This window comes from Argiope bruennichi, chromosome 10 (genome assembly GCF_947563725.1).
Source record: "Argiope bruennichi chromosome 10, qqArgBrue1.1, whole genome shotgun sequence".
NCBI lineage: Eukaryota > Metazoa > Arthropoda > Arachnida > Araneae > Araneidae > Argiope > Argiope bruennichi.
Window position 1 is genome coordinate 120,567,604 of NC_079160.1, and position 25,049 is coordinate 120,592,652.

Sequence of the window (25,049 nt, forward strand, 5' to 3'; positions counted from 1 at the left end):
AGAAATGACCTTAACAAAATTCATAAAAATATTTCCAGGATATATTCTGGAATTCAATAATAATTTATCATTTATTTTTCTCAATGTAAATAAATAAATAAAAAATAAACTTTGAAAAGCCTCAGAAAGGAAACAAATGCCGCTTCAAAGGGACAATCATACATATTTTAATGTTTTGAATTCTTAAAATGCCTTTTTTGGCTTTACCTTTTCTTTCTCAGAACAATTTGAATTGATTTTGAGCTTCAAAATGTTTATTATTACTTATTTTTTTTATCATTTTTATTTAACTAAAGAAGAAAGAATATAACTGAAGAAATTTTATGGATAATTATGTTTTGAATAAATTCGTTTAGGAATGTACTCTTTAAAAAGAAAATAAATGCACCAAACAAAGCTGAGTGGTGTTACAATAGGAATTTATTGTAATACTTACATCCGCAAAGAAGGTAATAATAACACTATGATGCAGATGTTATATGAAATAAATAATCTTCCGGTATCAGCATGTTTAAGTGAATCAGCGAAATGATATGAATCCTTCAATTTAAGATTATGCTGCCAAGATCTATTAGTTCTCAATATTCCGATATAGATTTTATTTAAATCATATCAATAAATTCATACCTTTCTATACTCTCTATGAAATGGAGAGTATAGAAAGCTATCGCTTTCTAATCCAAATATTAACATTACAAAACCTTAAAATTTGTAAAAAATATGTTTTATTCAAAGCCGATATAGATTTGGTATTAAGTATAGATTTTCGGTCTCTGAAATGTTCGAGACCCGATTACATGAAGAACCATCGTGTAAGTGGGTCAGGTGCACTTTAAATCAGTCTGGGGTAAACATACTCCCACTAGCGTGGTGAGGAAGTTTGGAGAGGGGGTGCCATCTCATGTGTCGTCCTCGTCATCTGACCACGGTTCAAAATTACGAGGTATGTCCAAAAATATCTGTAGTGTTACTTTAAAATAGGACCTTAATATAATTGAACTGAACTCGGTCTCTGAAATAGTTCAGTAGCAAATTACGGTAAAATTTTTTTCATCATTCCACCGATGAGTTGCTTAGACTGGACTTAAGACCCCTCTTTAAGAAATTTATTTGAAAGAAGAATAAACCCTTTCAGATCATTTATTATTAAACTGCTCCAGAAATTTTTAAAACGATAGACCCCTCCATCAGTATCATCAACAGAAAAGCTATCGCTTCAATAATCCGAATATTAACTCTGATCTAAAAATTATCTTAAAAAAGTTTTATTCAAAGCGGATATAGATTTGGAATTAAGTATAGATCTTTGGTTCTGAAATAATTCGGTGGCAAATTATGGCGGAATTTTTTCCTCATTTCCCCTGGGAAGTTGCTTAGATTTTACTTAAGTTCCCGCTTTAAGGAATATATTCTAAAGAAGAATAAAGCATTTCAAAGCATTTTCTAACAAACTGGTGCAGCGATTCTTAATACGACAGAGCGCTCTATTCATATCATCAACAGAATTGGCATTGTTAACAGATTTTTTATAACTTCTTTAACAAATTGTATATATAATTGGTTACTAGGATGGATTGAAATGTTTCAACCGAGCAACAAACTTACACTAGATATAATTATATGATTGCCTTGTAGTACTTATTTACTGATATTTTTTCTACGCTCTTCTTTAGTTGAAATGATTTAAATTGATGTGATCCGGAAGAATTAATTTTACTTCATATAAAACTTGTCATATTGGAAAGGAAAGGACCATAAGATTATTAGCTTGTATATAACTATGAGCCTAAGATTCACCAATAGTAGCGAACTCACTGTAATGGATTGAATGAATTCACGTGACTTTGTCACGTGATTCAAGTCGACTGAAACAATTCATGGGACATCATAACCAAATGACAAACAAAATTGATCATTTCATCAAACCGCTCGTTGTCTGATCATGTTATGAAATATCAAATCGATTTTTTTTTCTTGCAAATGGGCAATAGAGTGAAAATTAACATCATTCTGATTTGACTCTTAAATGTGGGCGTCAATTACTTTCATCATTGTTGGCAATATATTTCTATTTAATCATCCAAAAGTTAAAGTTTACTTTCTCACAGATTTTTCATTATACTTGTTTATTTAACTTTACGGTTGCATCTTAAACCTGTTCTCCAACCATTACATACAGTAAAAAGATCCATAATTTATCTATACAGTCAAACCTCTTTTAACTAGCACTTCCCATAACGAGTGATTTGCATAAAGAATGATGCAAAAAGACAATTCTCTTAATGAGCGATGTTTCGCAGACCGAGTGATCAGGATACATCGTGGCGTCACATGCAATACTTTCTGTCTCGAATATCAGTCTACGTTGAGTGCGTGATTGAAGAGAATCCTTCTGAGTGGATGGAAGAAACTTTGGCTGGATAGCGTTGTCGAACGCGAGTCCGAGAGATTTAGGCAAGTGGATTATTAATGGACGAGATCATTTCTATGGCCACGATTATGGGGTTAGAGGTGGACAGCAAAGACACTGATGAGCTGGTGGAAGAACATAGACAAAACTACGGAAAAACTTATGAACTGCATTCTATGTCATAACAATAAGTTGTGGATAAGATTTGATCAAAAGAGGGAGAAATAATAGTCTCTGTAAAGCAGTTAAATAAAGAAGATCTTCAGTTAAATAAAGAAGATTATAACATCGTACTCTGAGAAACATCATCCTAATCAGGCAGTAGCAATGTAGGATTCAAGTTCATTAAATGATAATGCTATGTCTGATCTTTCGACAAATTTTGAAGCGCAGCCAAAGATTTCCTTTAAACAATGTTTTTAGGCGAGTTTCTTGCGAAAAACACATACATTATAAATAATAAATTGCATTATTATAAATCTGTAAGAGTATTTTTTTCTGAATGTCCTATTTTAAGGAAATTATTAACCTCGTTATGTATAATAGATTGACTGAAAATTAAATACATCAATATTAACGATGTCCCAGTCGGTCAAAAAAGCCGGCCAGTTGTAAACAATAGAAACCAAACTATGCTATACTGGGATGTCAACTTTTACTATTTGTAAATATTGCAATACATCCAAATCGAAATTTTTATTTTTTACGCGTTCTCATAAGCTTAAAACAATAATATTGAAATGGAAGAGAGATAGAAACAGGCTTCATTACTAAATGCGCGAAGATAACATTAATAAAAATGAACTGATCATGATAATCTCAAAAATAAATGTTTTATGATATACTTATTATAACGTGCAGTAAATCTGCTTTAATTTTGGAAGCAAAAGCTCCACAGAATTTCGACTTCTGATTCTAATTGAAAGAAAAGCGAAGAGTACATAAAAGGTAATTAGAACGAGCTGGGTAATAGGTTCCTCCCGCGGTTCCCGAGAGTGAGGCTTGTCGAAGAGGACGGATTCTTGAACTTTGTTTGCCAAACGTTTTCGCCGCGGTAGGGCGAAAATTATCTTTTGCTTGACTCCAGATTAGTGCGAGCTTTTGACATTTAACCTGATTTCGATGGCTGATGCAATAATGCGCCTTTCTGAAGCGAAGCAGCAAGTGCTATCAGAATATTAGCAATTCGATTATTTCATTATTGTAAATTTCAAGGTCTCCTTGAAAACATTAATAATTGGCAAACGAATTTTGGTAGGTTACTTTTTTAATTAATTGTTGTTGTTTGAGTAAACACAAATATTATTTTCATGGCACCTTTTATCATTGTTGATGCAATTGGGCTTCTTTCAGGAACGCAGTAGCAACTACTAAAAAAATATTAGCTTCTCAGTAATTACACAATTTTAAGTTTCAATATCTTCTTAAAAAATATTATTTGTTGGTGAACGAATTTTGGTTGGTTATTTTTAAATTAATTGCTGCTGTTTGAATAAATACAAACATTATTTCCATACTGTCAAGTCCCTTTTATCATTTCTGATGCAATCAGGCACCTTTCAGAAACGAAGCAGCAAACACAAAAAGAATATTAGCTTCCTAGAGATTTCTCTCTTTTAAGTTCCAATACCACCGTAAAAAATATTATTTATCGGTAAACAAATAATAGTAACTTAATTTTAAAAAAATTAATTATTGTTGTTTGAGTAAATGCAAGCATTATTTTCATGCAACATAATGTATGTGGAAGACAAATTTTAAATAGTTACTCTATTTAACAAATTCATTGCCACGACTTGCGCCTGTGATTCGGAATTCTAATTACGTGAATTCATCTTTGCTTTTGCTAACTGTAGAAGAGAAAAGTCACCTAATTAAAAAGTCCGAGTGAATCATAGACAATTCACGGGCGGCCACTATGTTTATCGTCGCTTAGTCAAATGAATATCGAGAGTAGGCAAACGAATTGCATTCCCTGAAGTGAATTTTATAATCATTAGGAGATTGTGAATTGTGCAATTTGATGGATTTTAACATGACTTGTAAATATCTAGTTAATGCAACAAATACAATCAAAATATGGATAAATAAGTTTAAGTCATCCATAAGTAAGTCTCCATCCGAAAGTAAGAAATTATACATTGGATATAAAAGAGTAGAACGCACAAATTAGAGAAAATAGCGGATCTTTATGAGAAGTTCTAGTTTTAAATAACTAGAGTTCCTTTATTTTTTTTTTATCCTCTGTACGTTATATTAGAATGGCCAGATATCTCAGATTGAAAAAAAAAAAATGTATCACTATCTAATTGAATTTTTCGCATTGACCTTGATTATATTTATACCCTGACCTTATTATGACCTTGATTACAGATTTCAATATGAAATTTAATTAATATATTTCAATTTTTGAAAGATGGAAAAATAAAAGCCCCTTCTTCTTTTCACTTAGTTAATATAAATTGAATAAAGTTCCATATTAGCGAAGACAGTCCTGATTTTTAGCTATTTGAAATTTCTAAGGAACTGATTGTGTATTTATTGAGAAGGTGTCATTATTTGAAATGAGATATTTAGATTGTACAGTTTATTAATTATTAGGAAAATATTAACCGGATTTAATTTTTTAATAAAATCTTCTTGAACAGTAACCTCATTCCATTAATTTCACCTCTGTAGATAATATTCATCTTAGATAAAAATTAATAAAAACTAATTGAAAAATATTTTATTTATACTTTCTTAGGTTTTACTGCTATTTCTGTTTGATTATCTTTTTTGTTACCATATCATTATCTATTAATATTATCTTTTATAATTCGCCATTTCATTATCTATTCATATTTTAGATTTTTCTCATTATATTATGTTACCTATCTTACTCAAAGGGTGCAAAGCTTGTCGTGTTGTCTTACTTGTATTCATAGTGCACTTCCTTTCCTCTAATTAGATGCAACGCGCGCAGCAAGATGCTTTTTAATTAGGCAAATTCGCGTTGATTTGATTATGAATGTATTATGAGATTAATTGGAGTTGCTTCGCGAGATCTTTCAGTGAAAGTGTCAGATTCCTCGTCCCCGCATAAAACTCTGAGCTCTCCAATTTCATTTTCGAACGTGAGAGTTGTGTGTTTCGAAGTATAGCAAAGAAAGCCGGTACTTGTGTAATAACTGCATTCCACTGTCGACCAGTAGTTATGAAAGATCGATCTTTAGAACGAATCGAACTTTTTTTTAAAAATCTAGTTTGATGTCTTTGGCACGCGTTTAATACACAAGTATCAGAAAATCGAATATGTATTTTGGATGCCTTTCTTCCTACCAATTGAAATCAAAATTTGGTATTGTACTACAATTGTAATCTCAAGAGCACATAAAAAAATTCGATTTGTTATGTGATCAAATTGTTTGATGTATGTTTTCTGTCTGATTTGTGTTACAATTGTCCTTTGATGTATATTTCAAAGTTTTTGAATTATTCTAATTACATGGATACGAAAGTACAGAGCGACTGAGAGCCAATGCTTCGACACATAAGGCTCCAAATTCGATTATGGTTCTACATTAAAGATACTATTTCACCCATCAAATTTTACCATTTTTGTCTCCTTATGTTTCGTAGATATCAAATTCCCCTGTATTCAGTAAGCCAAGCAGACAGATTCATGGATTTCATACAAAATTTAATAGAAATCTGCAAATATGGTATAACTATCATATACCAAATTTCATCTTTCTAGCTCAAAGCGGTTTTGAGTTATCCTGTCCACAAATACTCAAAGTGACATAATACCAAAACTGTGTTTTATGGATTTAGGGAGTAAAATCTCGAGCTCGAATTTCTTGATAGTTACAATAGTTTTTCTTTGCATAATTCGTAAAACAAAAAGCAAAAAAAGAAATAAAACCCGATTAAATGTTGCTAGAAAATAATCCGGTTGTTCTAAAGATATTATGGCTGCCATATCGACTGTCCTAATGAGCGATAATCTTCTAATATATCTCACCTATACATCATTACATATCTTCATTGAATGAAAATAAAGATAGTGCTTGATAAGAATATTACAAATTTCTAATTATAGTGCCATAGTTTTTGTCTTGATTACTAAGCAACTATCACAAACAAAGAGATAAAAATTGCTGTTTATCATGTCATGTTTAAAAACATTTAATTTATTTCCACTTCAGCTCAAAAAAATTTACTTTTAGACCTCCCAAATGTTTTTTTTTTTTTTTTTTTTTTTTGCACCAAATAGCAATAAAAGTACGAAACGTGAATGTGCTTGATTTTTTAATTAAGCTTGATGAGAATAGAGACCTGGGACCGGTTTTCTTTTTACTTCCTTTTTTACCACGTGCTCTTGATTCTCTTAAGTACTTAACAGAGGTTTATTAAACGAAAAATGGGGTTCATGATATGAAATGTGTGATGCACTGGTCGATATGAAGTCAAGTGGATTAAAAAATCTATTGTACACAAGTAGAATTTTTGTAGTTAAAATAATCTTATCAAACGAGGTGATCCGTACTAAATAGTAATAAACTGACCATTTATAATGCATTAAGAATTATTACAAAAAAGATTAGCTTTATTAACTTATTGTTAGCTAAAAATTCCCGAAATTAAAAAAAAAACATCATACATAAATATAAAGAACGGATTTAATTAACATAAAACTATTTGTTATGAAACAGGGCATACGAGGGAATTGTTTAACGTGACTTCCATTTTTTTCAATGTGTTATCCAGGTTATCCTATTCAACTGGTTATCATATTATTATTAAAATTTTATATTTATACGAAGCAAATGGAACACTGTTCCTACAAAAGTGATTTTCAACATTTAAAAATTGGCCTCAAAGCTTCTATATCAATGATAATCCAAAAAATGTGCAAGTTTTATTATGTTCATGATATTTTGAAAGGAAGGATTTAAAAAAAAAATTCAAGTTCGTTACAGTTCTGTTCTTAAACAATATCTACAAATTTCCTCACATGAAGATTCTTCTTTTGTACTACCGGCAAAAACTCAAAAACTATTTCAGTTCAAAGTTTTGGATGAATTAAAATTCAGTCGATTACCTTATAAAATTAAAATCACCTTCAATATTTTTCAAGTAAACTTTGAAATATTAATAAGTAATTCAACAAATAATTGCCAAAAGATTTAAAAATGGAAAAAAAATAGCATATTTGTTAGAAATTAATACAAAAATTTCAAAATAAATGCTTTTACTGAAAGCGAAATTAATTAAAAATTTAACTAGATTTTTATTAATAAAAGTCTGATATATAAATTATGGTTCCATACTTAACATGGATCTGAGTTTAGGAATGAGAACAGTAAGACATCAAGCATTTCGATCACTTTCTTTTTAAACAATAATCTGAAATAACAAGGTGCATCTTGCGCAGTGATTTTTCCCTAAAGGAAAAAGTTAAGGGAAAAATAAAATTGTTTTCGGTACCCCAAGAGAATTTTTAAAATTAAGCTGAACCTATTCTCAGAATATTGTGCAGATTGGATTTGGTTCTAAAACATGTGGATTTTCAATATGAATTTTTATATATGTTCCATAGTTTAGTGTTAATAAATATTGAAAAAGACATATCTTGTAGCATGAATTGAAACTGATTCGACACATTCGATTTATTTAAAAATATTTAAACTAATTTTTTTTAAATGAATTGAATTTAGCAGAACTTTTTAATTTTAATTCATACTAATATAGGGTGTTCATTAATTATTGTCGGGGTTTCCTTACCTCATAACTTTCGAATAAAAAATATTACTCAAAAACCGATTACGTATTCGTAAATTACAACTGAAAGAATTTTATTAATGATATTAAAGTGTAAAGCTTGCACAATTTGCACTTTGTAGGCATTCAGCTGAAGGCGATTATGTATTTGTAAATTCGCTGAACAAATTTTGACTTTTGATAATCGTGCGGGTTCTCCGAGCCCCATATTCTACAGTTATGTTTATTCACTTTTTCTGACACATGAAAAGTGGATTCGTCACTGAAGAACCATTTCCGAAGGTAATTTTCATCATCCTCAATCGGTTTTTGAGTAATATTTTTTATTCGAAAGTTATGAGGTACGGAAACCCCGACAATAATTAATGAACACCCTATATCATATTTGTAAGATACATTTTGTTTTCCAGTACGTGATATCAGGAAAATAAATGTTAGAGCAAAAAATGGTGTCGATTCATTTTTTTGGAGTAAAATTGTGTCGCCTAAACATGTTTAAAAGTCCTGCATTTTATAACCAACGAATTAAACTGTTTAGTTATCAAATGAATTATTGATCACTATTTAGATAAAGTTTTTAAAAGTTAGATGCTATGAAATGATGAAAAGGCTAAAAACAGGGATTTATAATTGAATGAAACAAGTTTCAGTAAAAATTGAGGTATTTTTTTCAAAATAAAAAAAAATAAAAATTAGGTAAACTTAAATTCCAGTTTGGCTTTTGACTTCGTTGATTGCGATGTAACACTCCTTCTTGATCTAGAAATCAGATAATGCGCAAAGACGTGTAAACAGTTAGAGGTCAGTTAAGAATACAGTTATATCTGAAGAAATTTGAACTATTTTTTATTAGAATTTTAGATAAGTTCTTTTTCATATTATTTTATTCAATAAAATTAATTGTTGTCTATTAATTATTTCAAATTAGATATTTATGTGTACTATTAATTAAAAATAAAGCGTACAAATTCTAGAAGGCCTTGTACTTCAATCAAAATCAGAAATGATAAAGGAGGAAACTAAGTTATCGTAAGTGAAAAAAAAAAAATTAAAACATCTTCAATATTTGCTTGTCAGAAGTTTCAGAATGTTGGTATTAAATCCTATTATATTCAGCAACGTTTTTGAGAAATTGTAATGAAGTCGTTCATGGTCGGGTGACAAATATCAACTGTGCTTGTGATTCAGTTTTGAAATCTAATCCATATTTTTAAAAGGAAAAAGAACATGAAGTCACAGCATATAGTAAGACAGCGCATGTCAAAAGGCCTGCATAATGATGTTTGTCATATGACAAATTATTTAATTAACAGTTTCTTTTTATATACAACGAAAGCCATTTAAAGAGTACACTTTATTAGCTTACTTAAAGGAGCAATACAAAGCAAAAATTTTTTCCCTATATGATATCTCAGACTTAATGTTTTGATAGGGTTATTTTCAATATTTTATGCATTTACGATTCTATTTTGATTTTCGGATTTTTTAAAAATCAAGAACTAGCTGGTATCCGAATTTTTTGCCACGGCGGAAACAATTTTGGAAATATGGTATGAAATTTATAACAGCTGACAATATGCTGTGTAGATGACTATTCATTACCAAAAAGGAAAAAAAAAAAGAATAGCGCTTGCACTAAATATTTTGGATTTTATTTCACTAACATTAATTGGCATCAATGATAATAATTTTATTTTGTTTGATACATGTGCGATTAAATTCGGATGACATGTGCCGTTTACAATTCACTATTTGTGCGAGTTAGCAAATTGTACAGACTAAGTCTATGGCAAAGGATACCAACGTGCTCTGATTGGTTTAAGCCTTGGCATCTTTTTGGCAATGTTTTGCACTCATAATAGTGTAGTTTTCGCTTATTTGGCTCAAACCTTGTACCTTTCATTAGTTTTATGGAAGATACGAGTGAATATCAACACGATCTAATTTTAATTAATATAATTGTTTTCTCTAAATATTACTAGTAATATTACTAATACTAATTAATAATAATAACAATAATAATAAATATTACTAATAATACTAGTAATACAAGTAACTAATGTTGTTTATGCACAGAAGTATAAAAACAAAATGAAAGTAATTACTCAACATATAATGCAGCAAATAAATAATTCTTATTTTTCTATGATTTTCGTACCTTTATTCGATAATTTATGCAGTCGTTGAAACTTTTTGCTGAACGTTTGTTACTTTCCTATCAACTATGAATGGGAAGATGATTACTTAATGCCCAAAACATCTAAATATGTAAACTTTAACGAAATATGTGATTTCGTAGCTAATTTTTTTTAGTTATATCAAAGTAATATTAAAAAGAAACACATACAAAAATATTTTTAATAAATTGCAATTTTTATATTTCCTGAATTTAGGTTTCACGATTTGATCTTTTCTGCTGTATAGGTGTTCCAGATTAATATTACATGTAAACCGTAAAAAATAGGGGGGCGGGGATAAATTCACAAATTTTATTTATTTTTATAAAAATATATTTCGGTATGGCATTTTTTTTGGCAAAACATTGCCAAAAAGATGCCAAGGCTTAAACCAATCAGAGCACGTCGGTATCCTTTGCCATAGACTTAGTCTGTACAATTTGCGAACTCACACTATTTGTCTTCAGTCAATTGTCAGTTTTAAATTATAATCTTCACGCAAGTGCAAGCAATAAGTTAGCAAAGTTTCATCGAAAGCGGTTGAATGGTGCGGCGGCGCTTAAGATACGAACAAACAAAAATTCATTTTTATATATTAGATATGATACCTGTACTATGCCTATAACCATCGCGCAGGTGCAAGCAATAAGTTGACCAAGTTTCATCGCAATTGGTTCAACGGTATACGGCAGCGCATAAGGTACGAACAAACAAAAATTCATTTTTATATATTAGATATGATACCTGTACTATGCCTATAACCATCGCGCAGGTGCAAGCAATAAGTTGACCAAGTTTCATCGCAATTGGTTCAACGGTATACGGCAGCGCATAAGGTACGAACAAACAAAAATTCATTTTTATATATTAGATATGATACCTGTACTATGCCTATAACCATCGCGCAGGTGCAAGCAATAAGTTGACCAAGTTTCATCGCAATTGGTTCAACGGTATACGGCAGCGCATAAGGTACGAAAAAACAAAAATTCATTTTTATATATTAGATATGATACCTGTACTATGCCTATAACCATCGCGCAGGTGCAAGCAATAAGTTGACCAAGATTCATCGCAATTGGTTCAACGGTATACGGCAGCGAATAAGGAACGAACAAACAAAAATTCATTTTTATATATTAGATATGATACCTGTACTATGCCTATAACCATCGCGCAGGTGCAAGCAATAAGTTGACCAAGTTTCATCGCAATTGGTTCAACGGTATACGGCAGCGCATAAGGTACGAACAAACAAAAATTCATTTTTATATATTAGATATGATACCTGTACTATGCCTATAACCATCGCGCAGGTGCAAGCAATAAGTTGACCAAGTTTCATCGCAATTGGTTCAACGGTATACGGCAGCGAATAAGGAACGAACAAACAAAAATTGATTTTTATATATTAGATATGATACCTGTACTATGCCTATAACCATCGCGCAGGTGCAAGCAATAAGTTGACCAAGTTTCATCGCAATTGGTTCAACGGAATACGGCAGCGAATAAGGAACGAACAAACAAAAATTCATTTTTATATATTAGATATGATACCTGTACTATGCCTATAACCATCGCGCAGGTGCAAGCAATAAGTTGACCAAGTTTCATCGCAATTGGTTCAACGGTATACGGCAGCGAATAAGGAACGAACAAACAAAAATTCATTTTTATATATTAGATATGATACCTGTACTATGCCTATAACCATCGCGCAGGTGCAAGCAATAAGTTGACCAAGTTTCATCGCAATTGGTTCAACGGTATACGGCAGCGAATAAGGAACGAACAAACAAAAATTCATTTTTATATATTAGATATGATACCTGTACTATGCCTATAACCATCGCGCAGGTGCAAGCAATAAGTTGCCCAAGTTTCATCGCAATTGGTTCAACGGTATACGGCAGCGAATAAGGAACGAACAAACAAAAATTCATTTTTATATATTAGATATGATACCTGTACTATGCCTATAACCATCGCGCAGGTGCAAGCAATAAGTTGACCAAGTTTCATCGCAATTGGTTCAACGGTATACGGCAGCGAATAAGGAACGAACAAACAAAAATTCATTTTTATATATTAGATATGATACCTGTACTATGCCTATAACCATCGCGCAGGTGCAAGCAATAAGTTGACCAAGTTTCATCGCAATTGGTTCAACGGTATACGGCAGCGCATAAGGTACGAACAAACAAAAATTCATTTTTATATATTAGATATGATACCTGTACTATGCCTATAACCATCGCGCAGGTGCAAGCAATAAGTTGACCAAGTTTCATCGCAATTGGTTCAACGGTATACGGCAGCGCATAAGGTACGAACAAACAAAAATTCATTTTTATATATTAGATATGATACCTGTACTATGCCTATAACCATCGCGCAGGTGCAAGCAATAAGTTGACCAAGTTTCATCGCAATTGGTTCAACGGTATACGGCAGCGCATAAGGTACGAACAAACAAAAATTCATTTTTATATATTAGATATGATACCTGTACTATGCCTATAACCATCGCGCAGGTGCAAGCAATAAGTTGACCAAGATTCATCGCAATTGGTTCAACGGTATACGGCAGCGAATAAGGAACGAACAAACAAAAATTCATTTTTATATATTAGATATGATACCTGTACTATGCCTATAACCATCGCGCAGGTGCAAGCAATAAGTTGACCAAGTTTCATCGCAATTGGTTCAACGGTATACGGCAGCGCATAAGGTACGAACAAACAAAAATTCATTTTTATATATTAGATATGATACCTGTACTATGCCTATAACCATCGCGCAGGTGCAAGCAATAAGTTGACCAAGTTTCATCGCAATTGGTTCAACGGTATACGGCAGCGAATAAGGAACGAACAAACAAAAATTCATTTTTATATATTAGATATGATACCTGTACTATGCCTATAACCATCGCGCAGGTGCAAGCAATAAGTTGACCCAGTTTCATCGCAATTGGTTCAACGGTATACGGCAGCGAATAAGGAACGAACAAACAAAAATTCATTTTTATATATTAGATATGATACCTGTACTATGCCTATAACCATCGCGCAGGTGCAAGCAATAAGTTGACCAAGTTTCATCGCAATTGGTTCAACGGTATACGGCAGCGCATAAGGTACGAACAAACAAAAATTCATTTTTATATATTAGATATGATACCTGTACTATGCCTATAACCATCGCGCAGGTGCAAGCAATAAGTTGACCAAGTTTCATCGCAATTGGTTCAACGGTATACGGCAGCGCATAAGGTACGAACAAACAAAAATTCATTTTTATATATTAGATATGATACCTGTACTATGCCTATAACCATCGCGCAGGTGCAAGCAATAAGTTGACCAAGTTTCATCGCAATTGGTTCAACGGTATACGGCAGCGCATAAGGTACGAACAAACAAAAATTCATTTTTATATATTAGATATGATACCTGTACTATGCCTATAACCATCGCGCAGGTGCAAGCAATAAGTTGACCAAGTTTCATCGCAATTGGTTCAACGGTATACGGCAGCGAATAAGGAACGAACAAACAAAAATTCATTTTTACATATTAGATATGATACCTGTACTATGCCTATAACCATCGCGCAGGTGCAAGCAATAAGTTGACCAAGTTTCATCGCAATTGGTTCAACGGTATACGGCAGCGAATAAGGAACGAACAAACAAAAATTCAATTTTATATAGAAGATTGCTTTCGTGCATGTAAAAGTGAGTTTTTTAAAATTTTATTTTTATGTATTTTTTTAATTCTTCAACACATTTCATAATTTACTAATATAAATATTATTAAATTATAAAGCTATTTTTTCTAAAATTCACAACCAGATGATGTCGCTCATGCGGAATTAAAATTTAACTAAAAAGAAAAGATTATCTGATAAATAAATAAAATATTAAATTATTGCATCATCCTCTGGGCACACACTAATGTGTTAACTTTTAACATTCTAATCTGTGCGTGAAGAATTGATTACAGTCATTAGAAACATGAAAAATCTAAGGTTAAATAACACATGTAAAAATGATATTCATTCATTCTACCCAATAATACATAATATTAATATCTAATTATTTTACTTTAAATCTCATCTGAAATATATTAAAACCTATTTCTTTTTATTTAAAAAATGTTCGAAATTTGGCGACTACTGTTTTAACTAAAAAGAATATTATTTTCTAAAGAATATTCTTCCTTCCTTCTGGTGTGAATTTTGTGCAAAAAGTTCACAAACAAATTTGTCTTCACTCCGTGCATTATCAACTTGCCCTGAGTTATCAACTTTCTTTATCAACCTGCTGTGAGTCACAGAAAAAAAACAACGAGCCCTTCTTCAAAGTAGGCATGCGATATGCAACGGACATTGGCAGATGTCAACACTCGCATTTTTAACGCAGAATGAGTGTCATCGATGTTCAGCAGGTTGAAAACGATGGACATAAGCCAACACGCGGAAATCGTTACTCGGTTTGAAATTTAACACAATTCAGTTCTTAAATGAAATAAAATAAACAGAAATATTCGTTTTTCTCGGAAAATCATGTTGGTAACGGTTATGATTAAATTTCATATTTTGAACTGGTCTTCATTTTATTTGGGTTATCTAATATATAAAAATAAATGTTTGTTTGTTCGTATTTTATGCGCAAAAGCGATATTTCACATTTCAACGTACCTTTCATCCGATGGCAATAAAACTTTGCCAACTTATTGCTTTGAACTTAGAAAATCTATGTTTTTGCCAGTTGTATGTTGGATGCTCACGAGTCGGACAGCCAAGAAATTTATTTGTTTCTGCTGAAGACGGAAAGACAAAAAATATTGTCGACCCTGAAGTATAACTTGAATAATAAAGTCAAAAATTAAAATAAATATTACTTATATTTCTCCTTTATTTATCATTCAATTTCGTTAAATGTATTCATTGTAGACAAGAAAATAAATATTCTTTCTATTATTCCTAAATAAACAAAGATTTACACTATTTCACATTTCAACGATATTTCCGATTCATCTATTTAACTTTTCAACGATATTTCCGATTCATCTATTTCACATTTCAACGATATTTCCGATTCATCTATTTCACATTTCAACGATATTTCCGATTCATCTATTTCACATTTCAAACGATATTTCCAAAATTGTGTCTTCTGCTGCAGCAACGCGCCGGGTACCAGCTAGGACTTCATAAAAACAAAATATGTTCAATCAGATAATTTTTTTGTAAATAAAATAATTTCGCAATTAGAATACATATCGCACTTATTTTGGTTTAATCCTCTCCCATTAGTTGCCAAATCAAATAGGCACGCATGCAGTTTGTATCTATTAGGAGCAATTTGAATTTTAACAAACTGCAATTTAAATTTTGAATGATTTCTTGACAACTATAACAATTACAATGAATGATAATGTAAACGAGCTATTCATATTTATTCTCATTACGATTAATTATATAAAATAAAAAAGAAATAATTATATAAGAATTATTCTTATAAATGAAAAAGAAATTACGAAAACGAAATGGAAGTACTATAGGATGCGCTTATGTCCTTGAGATGTTTACCGATCATTGAAAGACGAAAATAATAGCGACTAACAGAGGGTTAAAACTGCACAATAAAATTTCAAATGACTGTATCTAATAAAAATTCTTTACTTATCAGAAATAAATATTTCATTTGCTTATTTAAATTATTCTTTTTAGAATTGCGGATATTTTTTCGCAGAAAAAGTGAGTACAAAATAAAATTTAAGAATTTCTATTCAAGAGAAAAAAAAATAATTATATAATAAAAATCGCAATTTTTTTTTAAAAAAACTATTTATATCACATTAAAATGATATGAAAACTCTTTAAAAAATTCGTTTATTTAAAAGAAAAATAGGGGAAAACATAATAACCGGTTACATAGAGGCGTCGAGAAATTCGTCTTGATTGATACCTTTGTAAAAATATCTCATTTAAATAAAAATTAAATTAGGGACTTCAAAAAGAATTGAAGTTGTATAAATTATTTCCGACGTTACTACAACTTCAATAATACTGAATAAGCTTCAATGGATTCTTTAAAAGCCGAAGAAAAAAAAAATAGGCTATTTTGATTACAAATTTTTATTAAAATTCACTTTAATTAGAGTTTATTCTGTTTTGGATTCCTTATTTTATTTATTTATTTCCTTATTCAAATTATTTTTCTATAAATAAACAAAAGAGTGCGAAAAAACATTGTTAGGGGAAATTTTAGGGAATTGGGAAAAAGTTCTGTAATGCATAACTAAGCACTGACTAAAAAATATATCCACAAAAATCAATAATAAATAAAATATATACAAACAAAATAGTTTGAGTTGTGAATTAGCAAACTTAAAAAAAAACAAAAATTCTACTTTAAATGTAAGATAATGTGCAAAAATAAATAATGTTGTTGCTAATATGAAAAATAAAAAATAAAATACTGCTACTGTTGAATTTCTTATTTTCATTTTTAATGCATTCTCAGAGACCATTTTGGGTGAGAATGGGGATCTGTAAGTTTTGCAAAGAAAATTTGACTTACCAGTACAAATATATGAAAAAGTAACAATATCTCTACCAATAATAAAGAAAAGTGTGTGCATTAGCACTCTACAGACCAAACCAGCTACAACTACCAGATTTCGCACATATACATCTTAGAGTATAGGATTGTGCACCTCAGAGAAATTTTTTGAAATTTTAATTAGAGTTTCATTTAATTAAAACTTTAACTGAATTTGGGTTTTTTGCATATTATTTCCAAAAATATTGTCACATAAAAATAAATTTTACACTGTTTTAAAAATACTCAATTGCGCAATTTCCTTCCATTGATGAAAGTTATAGAAAAAAGATTTGTTTAATATCTGTAGTTTACGAGATGGATAAAAAAGTAAGGTAAAAACGGATGGTTATAGAAGTAAGGTATAATGCAAAATTTATAAGATCGATGAATCACACATTTAAATTTTAATAGCGCCATGATGTCATGGGATTGATCCTCATTAGAAAGTTCATGCACAAAATGAAAGGATATTATACAGCCGTCAAAGTCGACTAACATGAAAATATATAAATGCAACAATCACAATTTGAGTTATGAATCCTCGAATTTTGTATTAAAATTTTTTGTATGTTTTATCAGTACAAGAAATATTGAAGGAATCAGATTATACAACTGCTGCTACGACTGTTATCAAATAATCAATTTTTATTCATTATCTTTATAATGACAATAGTTAAAATGATTCGCGTATTTTTTTGTAAAGTAATTGAAGAGTAAATTTGCTTAATCATTACTTTTATTGCATTGAAGCTGTCTGCTACAGCAGAATTTATTTATCTACAATTTATACAACAATTAATAGTTAGAGCTGCTGAAAATCGTACCGAAAATAATCCTTTGCTTCGTAACTTAATGATCAACACAGATACAAATTGCTTTTTTTATGTCTTCCATTTTGAGACATCTAATCACTTTTAGGCAATTTTAGGCGTCAACAAGGTTATGGCTTGCTTTATTTTTTTTATTACATTGATTTTCGCAGAATGGAATTCTAATATATCTATTGCGGAACATAACCTATACACGCATGCTTGTATGAAAATGTCATACACTTTGGAGACATCTTTTCTGGGTTAATGAGGTGACTTCCGAAGAAACTGCTTTGCCAGACAATTTTTTTTCTGGTTATTCAGTAATTAAATTGCCAACAGACGAGGATTTTAAAAAAAATGAGATTTTCAAATAATGACTGCCGTTTTTGTTCAACGTAATTAAAAAAAGTACTAATAATGACAGAAAAAGAGGGCATACATACATGCATATTTAAATGACATAATAGATTATATGAAACATAACGGATTTTTTCCCCAGAAATCAAAAACTCATCTTTGCTTTGATTGAGATATAAAATATTCTACTACATATCTGCAACATTTACAATGTTCTAAATTTTGTTCAGTTAACTGTTATATAAAATGAAACATTATAAATTATCATCAGTGATCATTTAATAATAATAAAAAAAAACCCTCTTGAATGCTTAAAAAAAAAAACACCCTTCAGACTAAATATAAAACAGTTTAACTCTCTTCTTTTTTTGTCTTATGCAATCAATTTTAGAATTATGACTGCGGAATCTCAAATAATAATAATAATAATTTGTAATCTACTAACTTAGTATTGCCATTATATCGTAATTTTTAAATAAATATACAGAATAAAAACATATTCAAAATATGTTCATTAATCAATTGATTTATTATAAGTTTCATGCATTTTAAACATACGGACATTAATATATATATATATTTAATATATTAAATTAAAATTATACCACTGCTCCAGAACGATATTTTCCTCGGTTATAAAGACTAGTACTTGAATTTTGTTCTAAATAAAGATACACTTTATTTAATAATATTATGCTTGGATCCTCCGTATCCATATAATGTATACGGGGGCATAAAAGAAACTGCTTTAATTAATAATATCTTTTTCTTTTTTTACTTTTTCCCATACCTGCAGCGGAAGCTCAATTGGAATGTTATTTTCCTGTTTAAAATCATCCTAATCATAACCAAAATTTCAGAAGCATTCTAACAGCTTACTTCATCGGATTGTTTATGAAAAAAATGACTGTTTGCAAGCCACGCGGTTGAATTCAGAAAATGCAACACTGAATCTTCTACAAATGATTAGATATGCACAGCGTTGTTTGCTGATAAAGAATCGCTCGTGTAAGTGCGACGGATCAGTTCTCTCATACAGATCGAAGCAATTTTACAAGCAACTACTCCGTTCATCGTTATAGAAACTGGTGCGTGCGTTAAAAAAAAAAAAATCATTTTTGAAATTTTGCAATTTGATCTCATATTATTAGCCTTTATTAAAATATAAATTAATTGCAGAATAAAGAAGTAAGATTTTTCATTATGATTTTGCAGTTAGTTGGTAAGAAAATGTTTGCTTTTGGACTACAGTTTTATATACAGAAAATCCTTTCGCGCGTTTGCTTTAAATTTTGTTTTCTCTAACTGAAAAATTCACCGAATAAAATGAGTGTTAGTTTTAATCTGAATCCTCAAAATATTTGAATAATTGTTTCTTCGATTTTAAGTTGGGAAAATTAGCATTATGCAATTTATGAATAAGTACTTCATTACTCGTTGTTGTTAAAATAAGGTTTTTAATGATTTTGACTGCTACCAGTTTCCGCATACATATACTTAGCTCATTAGAGAAATTGTCCGAAAAGGGGTCTATTTTATATTTTAACTGGAATGTACTTGAAAAATATTGAGAAGGTAGTCTATTAAAATAATTTATTCAAGATGTATATTGAAAGCGGAAGTTTATCAATTGATACATTCACAATTAAAGAGATTTTGGGATTGCATTACGAGTGACTATATAACAGCTTCGTTTACAAGGGAAATTGACATTATCTTGTCTGGAGCACCGTGGTCAGGAAAAGGGGATAAGTTATCCACTCACCACAGTTCGCGCACAGTACTCTGGAGACGGCTTTCCTCTTGGAGTAGGGCTCAGGCTGTGTCACGGCGATCATCTTGCTCCTGTACTGCCTCCTGCGGGCCGCAAACACCACGTACCTGTTGGCCAGCTGCAGCTCTCCCTCGGTGTAGGGTGCGCCCCTGCACTTGCTGGAGTTCTTGCGGTAGGCGAACTCCACGACGACGCTCTTGGCGAGCGCCTGCGGGCTCTTGAACACCTTGTCGACGAGGAAGGTGGCCTGCTGAGCGGGCCCTCGCCGTGCCAGGGCTACCAGCCGGCCGTGGAAGACGATGGGAGCGAGGTAGGCCTTGGTAGGGGCGTCGGTCACGCCGTCCCCGAGCAGGGGACAGGTGGCCGCGGCGGTCGCAAGGAGTAGCAGGCTCCACCAGGGGAAGGGAGAGCAGCTACAGTGCATCGCCGCCGCTGATCCAGGAAGTGTGGCGACTCATTCTCGGGCGCTGCTCCTCCGTCTGGGCCGGGAAGCGAACTTCTGCCGAGAACGACGTGCTGCGCAGGAATGAACTTGACCGGCGGAACGCTCGCTCCTCTCTCGAGTCACGCCCTCTGCATCTCTCTCTCTCTCACTTCATCTTTTCTGCCACTCGACTCTTGATCGGCAGGCACTCTGTATCTCTCGCAGTCCATTTGATACGATAGTCTCTTAAGACTTTACAAAGAGGACACAGGGTGGAATTTTTCAGAAAAAGTAGGAGACAGAAAGAATTAAGGTGTATTTGTAATGATTATAAATTTGATAATCTCTTAAACTTTACAAGGATGAAATCAACACATCTAAAAATGAGAGGACAAGTGGTGGAATTTTTTGGGAATAACAGGAGAAAGAAAGTAATTAAGGCGTATTTAAAATGATTATAAATTTGATAATCTTTGAGCAGATGAAAGTGAAAATGAAAGGATACGAGGAGGATATTTTTTTTGGGAAAATAGCAGGGAAAAAGTAATTAAGGCGTATTTTAATGATTAGTTATTTGATAATCTATTGCACTTTACAAAGAGGAAAGAAAGCAAATGAAAGGACACATTGTGGGATTATTTTTTGGGTGGAAATAACAGTATCGTAATTAAGGTATTTATAAAGATAAACATTTTTTAAAAGAAATTCGAGTCGCTAATCCGAAACATTTAATGATTTTGGGCTTGATTCGTCTCCTTTTATATTATTAAGAAAAACTTCCCTTAATTATATCGCATACAATTTTTATTTTAATATTATGGAACATATAGAAATGCATTTGTTGAAATAATGAAAAGTATAGAAAAATATAATTATCAGAAATTAATTCGATTGGAAATATGTAAAAATAAAATTTTTTGACGGAAAAGCTAATTTTCTGAATTTTAAAGTGGTATAAAAATAATTTTTGTTCACTAATACATTCCAATGTTACAAAGAAAAAAAAAATATTAACTTTTTGATTGAGTTTTAATCAAGAATATAATAAAAAAAATTTGTGCTGATAAAAAAATGTACTCGCGAAATAAAAGAATACTGAAGTTAGCAACTCTAGTCTATTGGCAGTTCAAAAGTTTATCCTGTAAAGCATTTTGAGTGAGCTGTATCAAACGATGTTGCATGTCAGAGTTAAAATAATGTACTTTATCATCAATGAATTTCAATTTATCGATTTCTATTCAAGCCAATTATATTTCTATTAGCCATTTCAGAATAAAAATTCTATTTGAATCGTCATCAGATCGCAATTAAAAGGCGTTTGGAGCATGGTATCATTCTTTTGCTCCTTCACCATAATTGTGCTTTACAAAGGTATATGAATGCCCTATTGTTTCATCTACATGGCGACCCCTTGGACTAAGCTTCATCTGTATTCCCCTAGACCGACGGAATATCCTCTTCATTTATGTTCTTAGAGACCTCTTACCGCCCCCTTTGTCGATAAATTATTAAAAACAATTATAAATTTTAGCGATTAATCTCTTGTTTTTACCTACTTGTATACGTAGCATAAAGAAAATATTATAATCGAATTCGAGATTTTTACCAATCTCCACATCTTAGACTTCCCTCAATTCGGAAGTCATATTTTTAGAAATTGCTTGCCTGCCTATCTGTCTGCCCATATGTCTGGGGTAAGGATAACTCAAAAACACATTGAGTTAAAACGATTTGGTTTGCTTTAGTTATATTAACGTCCCGCTGGAAAGAAACACTAGGGCTATTTTGGGAAGGACCTCGCCATTTTGAACCGCGGTCAGATGACGAGGAAGACACCTGAGCTGGCATCCACCTCTTCATACCACACCACACCAGCGGGAGGACTTTTGTCCCTGACGGATTTAACGTGGAATAGTCCCTCTTACACGACGGTTCTTAAGTGGAATTGGGCCTTGAACTTTAAACCTTACGGTTTACGAGCCGGCAACCGCGGCCATGAGTTAAAAAGGATGTAATTTGATATATAGTTCTCAGACCAAATTTGTATTCTAGCAACCTGTGAGCAAAATCCGTGGAGAGAAAGTCTGCCTGTCCGGTTGTTCGAATATAAGTTAGCACGATAATTACAAAACGAAGGAAACTAGAAATATAAAATACGATACACATATTTAACTTCGAGAGGTGTATCAAATTTGGAGTTAAATCTTATCTATATATATCAAATTTGATATGCGATGTTCTGACTATAAACGTAGTTTTGTGTAAATTTTTTGTTTCAGTTAATTGGAAAAAAAAAAGCGTCAAGAACACAAATGCGATTTTCTGATATTATAAATAGCATGCCAAAGATTAATAACCCAAAATCTCCCCAAGGATGATACGACAAATTCAGTAAAAGGACTAAGCTTACATCAAAGGCTAATAACTCGTAACTATTGCATGCCAATGCCATAGAAGGCGTTCTCTGGATAACATAGAACGCAAGAAAGTTTTGAGAAGACCACTGCCCCCGGTTATAAATGCAATTGCATTTGACGAGGGAGGCAAGCAAGAAGAGAAGATTGTTCGGTGAGTAAATGAGTTGTGTAGTCTACTCGGTCCAATAATTACAATAAATTAAAAATAACATTTTTATTTTACGTAGAAGACGAACATTATTTTTCTTGCTCAAGTATAAATAATTTAGAACATGGATTTTGCTTTTAAAATTTCAACCCCTTTACATTGGAAATCTCAAAGAATTGGATCACATGATCTAATAGTTGAAAACTGAGTTATATATTTTGAAAAAAAAAAGTTTTCAAATAGTTGACCCATTTATAAAATGTAATTTAAGATAAAGCCGGCTTTAAATTTTATCATTTTTGAATTTTTACACTAGATTGTGATATTTTTTTGAAATTAAATGTTAAAGCAAATTAAACTTGAGATTTTTTTTATTTTAAAGTTTAATATATTTTTAAAATGTTGAACCTTGGATAATTCTTAAAACCAATTTTTTAACCTACATTCCAAAATTACAAATTTATAAAAAATTCATTTTTATTTTCACTGGCGAATTTACTGGGAAAAGAATACGTTTCTGTAGGATTATCTTCTCAAATGAAATTGATTGGGATTATAAATTAAAAAAAATACATAATTAAAATAAGCAATATTGTAATTCTTAGATTTGTGCATTTTTCACTTTCAATAGAGTTTTTTTGAAGCTAAAATATTTATTTTTGAATTTTTATCAAGATTCTCTGTAATCCTATTATTAAACTTCTGAAAGTAGGGATTCAAACATAAATGTAACAGATTATTTACTTATACCACAATTGCATATAAAAAATCTATTATTAATTAATTTATATATTATTAAGAAATTGTGCTTTTTCATCATCATGTTTTTACATCTACATGCACTCAGATTTTTACTCTTTCCTACCTAAATGCCTTTTTTTGATTTGAATGAATTAAAAAGACATTACCTCTATTGAAAGTCAATGGCCAAGTACTTTGATGTAAATTCTGAAATGAAGCAAAATGCTTTATGGAAAATAAATATGAAAATTTTAAAACAACAATTGACATTCTGAAGATTGTTTATCGAAGTTAGTCCCATTCTAAAGACAAAAGAAATTCTACAAAATTGAAACTTGTGGATTGTTATCCGTTCTATGAAGAATTAATTAAAAAGATACTCGATATTCAGGCTGTTTAGTAACAGGCTTCATTTAAGTTAAACGAATGAAACGATCTCGAGCATCAGGTCCTCAGCGACAAACATTGTAATTTATTCATATTCGGCTAAGCAATAATGCTATTCTTTAAAAAATGATGATATACATTTGCTTAAAGTTTTCAAATGTCTGTGTCCCATTTATGAATATCACAATTTTGTGCCTGAATTGTTCCCATGATTTTTTTTTTAAACTTTAGCTTTTAATTAACTTCTTGTTGTATTTAAGTCAGACATACCTTAAATTGCTGAGCTACAAAACAGTTAAATAATAGAAATTTTAATTATGTTAACACATTAAAATTAAAATTCTTTAATAAGAAAATAGGATGTGTTCTCAAATGGAGTAGACGAAAAATAAGATTAAGGTATTTTGTAATTCCTTGAATTAAAAAAGGAAAATTTTGTAAATCCATAAATTAAAAAAAAAAAAAAAAAAGAACAAATTCAGATGATAGAGTTCAAACTATCGTTAGGAAAAAGGAATCAGGGAATTCACTCAAGGACACATGATGAAATTTGAAAGTTTTAATATGGCATTACTTGCTGAATTCGTTTTGGCAGCGGTGGCCTGATGATAAGGTCTCGGCTCGTGAGACATAAGGTTTTAGGTTCGGGACCAGATTCCACCGAAGAACCATCGTGTAAGGGGGTCTGTTGCACGTTAAATCCCTCAGAGCCAAACATCCTCCCCCTGGTGGGGTGGGGTGTGGTACAAAGAGGGGAGTGCCAGCTCAGGTGTCGTCCTCGTCATCTGATCGCGGTTCAAAATTACCTGGACCCTCCCAAAATAGCCTTAGTGTGGCTTTACAACGGGACGTTAATATAACTAAACTAAACTAAACTTCTGAATTAGTTTATCATCTTAAAATAAAAAAGCTGTGTTTCTAAAACGAGCTATGAAACTATCTTTTACATTTAAATCATATAGAATTAGTTATTAGGTTTAAATAGGCATGATGTTCCACCTTCGTTGCTCT

The 25,049-nt window shown here is 31.4% G+C and overlaps 1 protein-coding gene across 1 annotated transcript in view; it reads right to left on the reverse strand.

The window, feature by feature from the left end:
• Positions 1 to 20,463, reverse strand: part of LOC129988470 (pro-neuregulin-2, membrane-bound isoform-like) — a 140,392-nt gene extending 119,929 nt beyond the window's left edge. The window contains exon 1 of the mRNA XM_056096704.1: positions 19,913 to 20,463. Within this exon, the coding sequence (XP_055952679.1) occupies positions 19,913 to 20,345 (433 nt within the window). The 5' untranslated portion in view covers positions 20,346 to 20,463. The remainder of the gene's footprint in view (positions 1 to 19,912) is intronic.
• Positions 20,464 to 25,049: the final 4,586 nt, after the last annotated feature.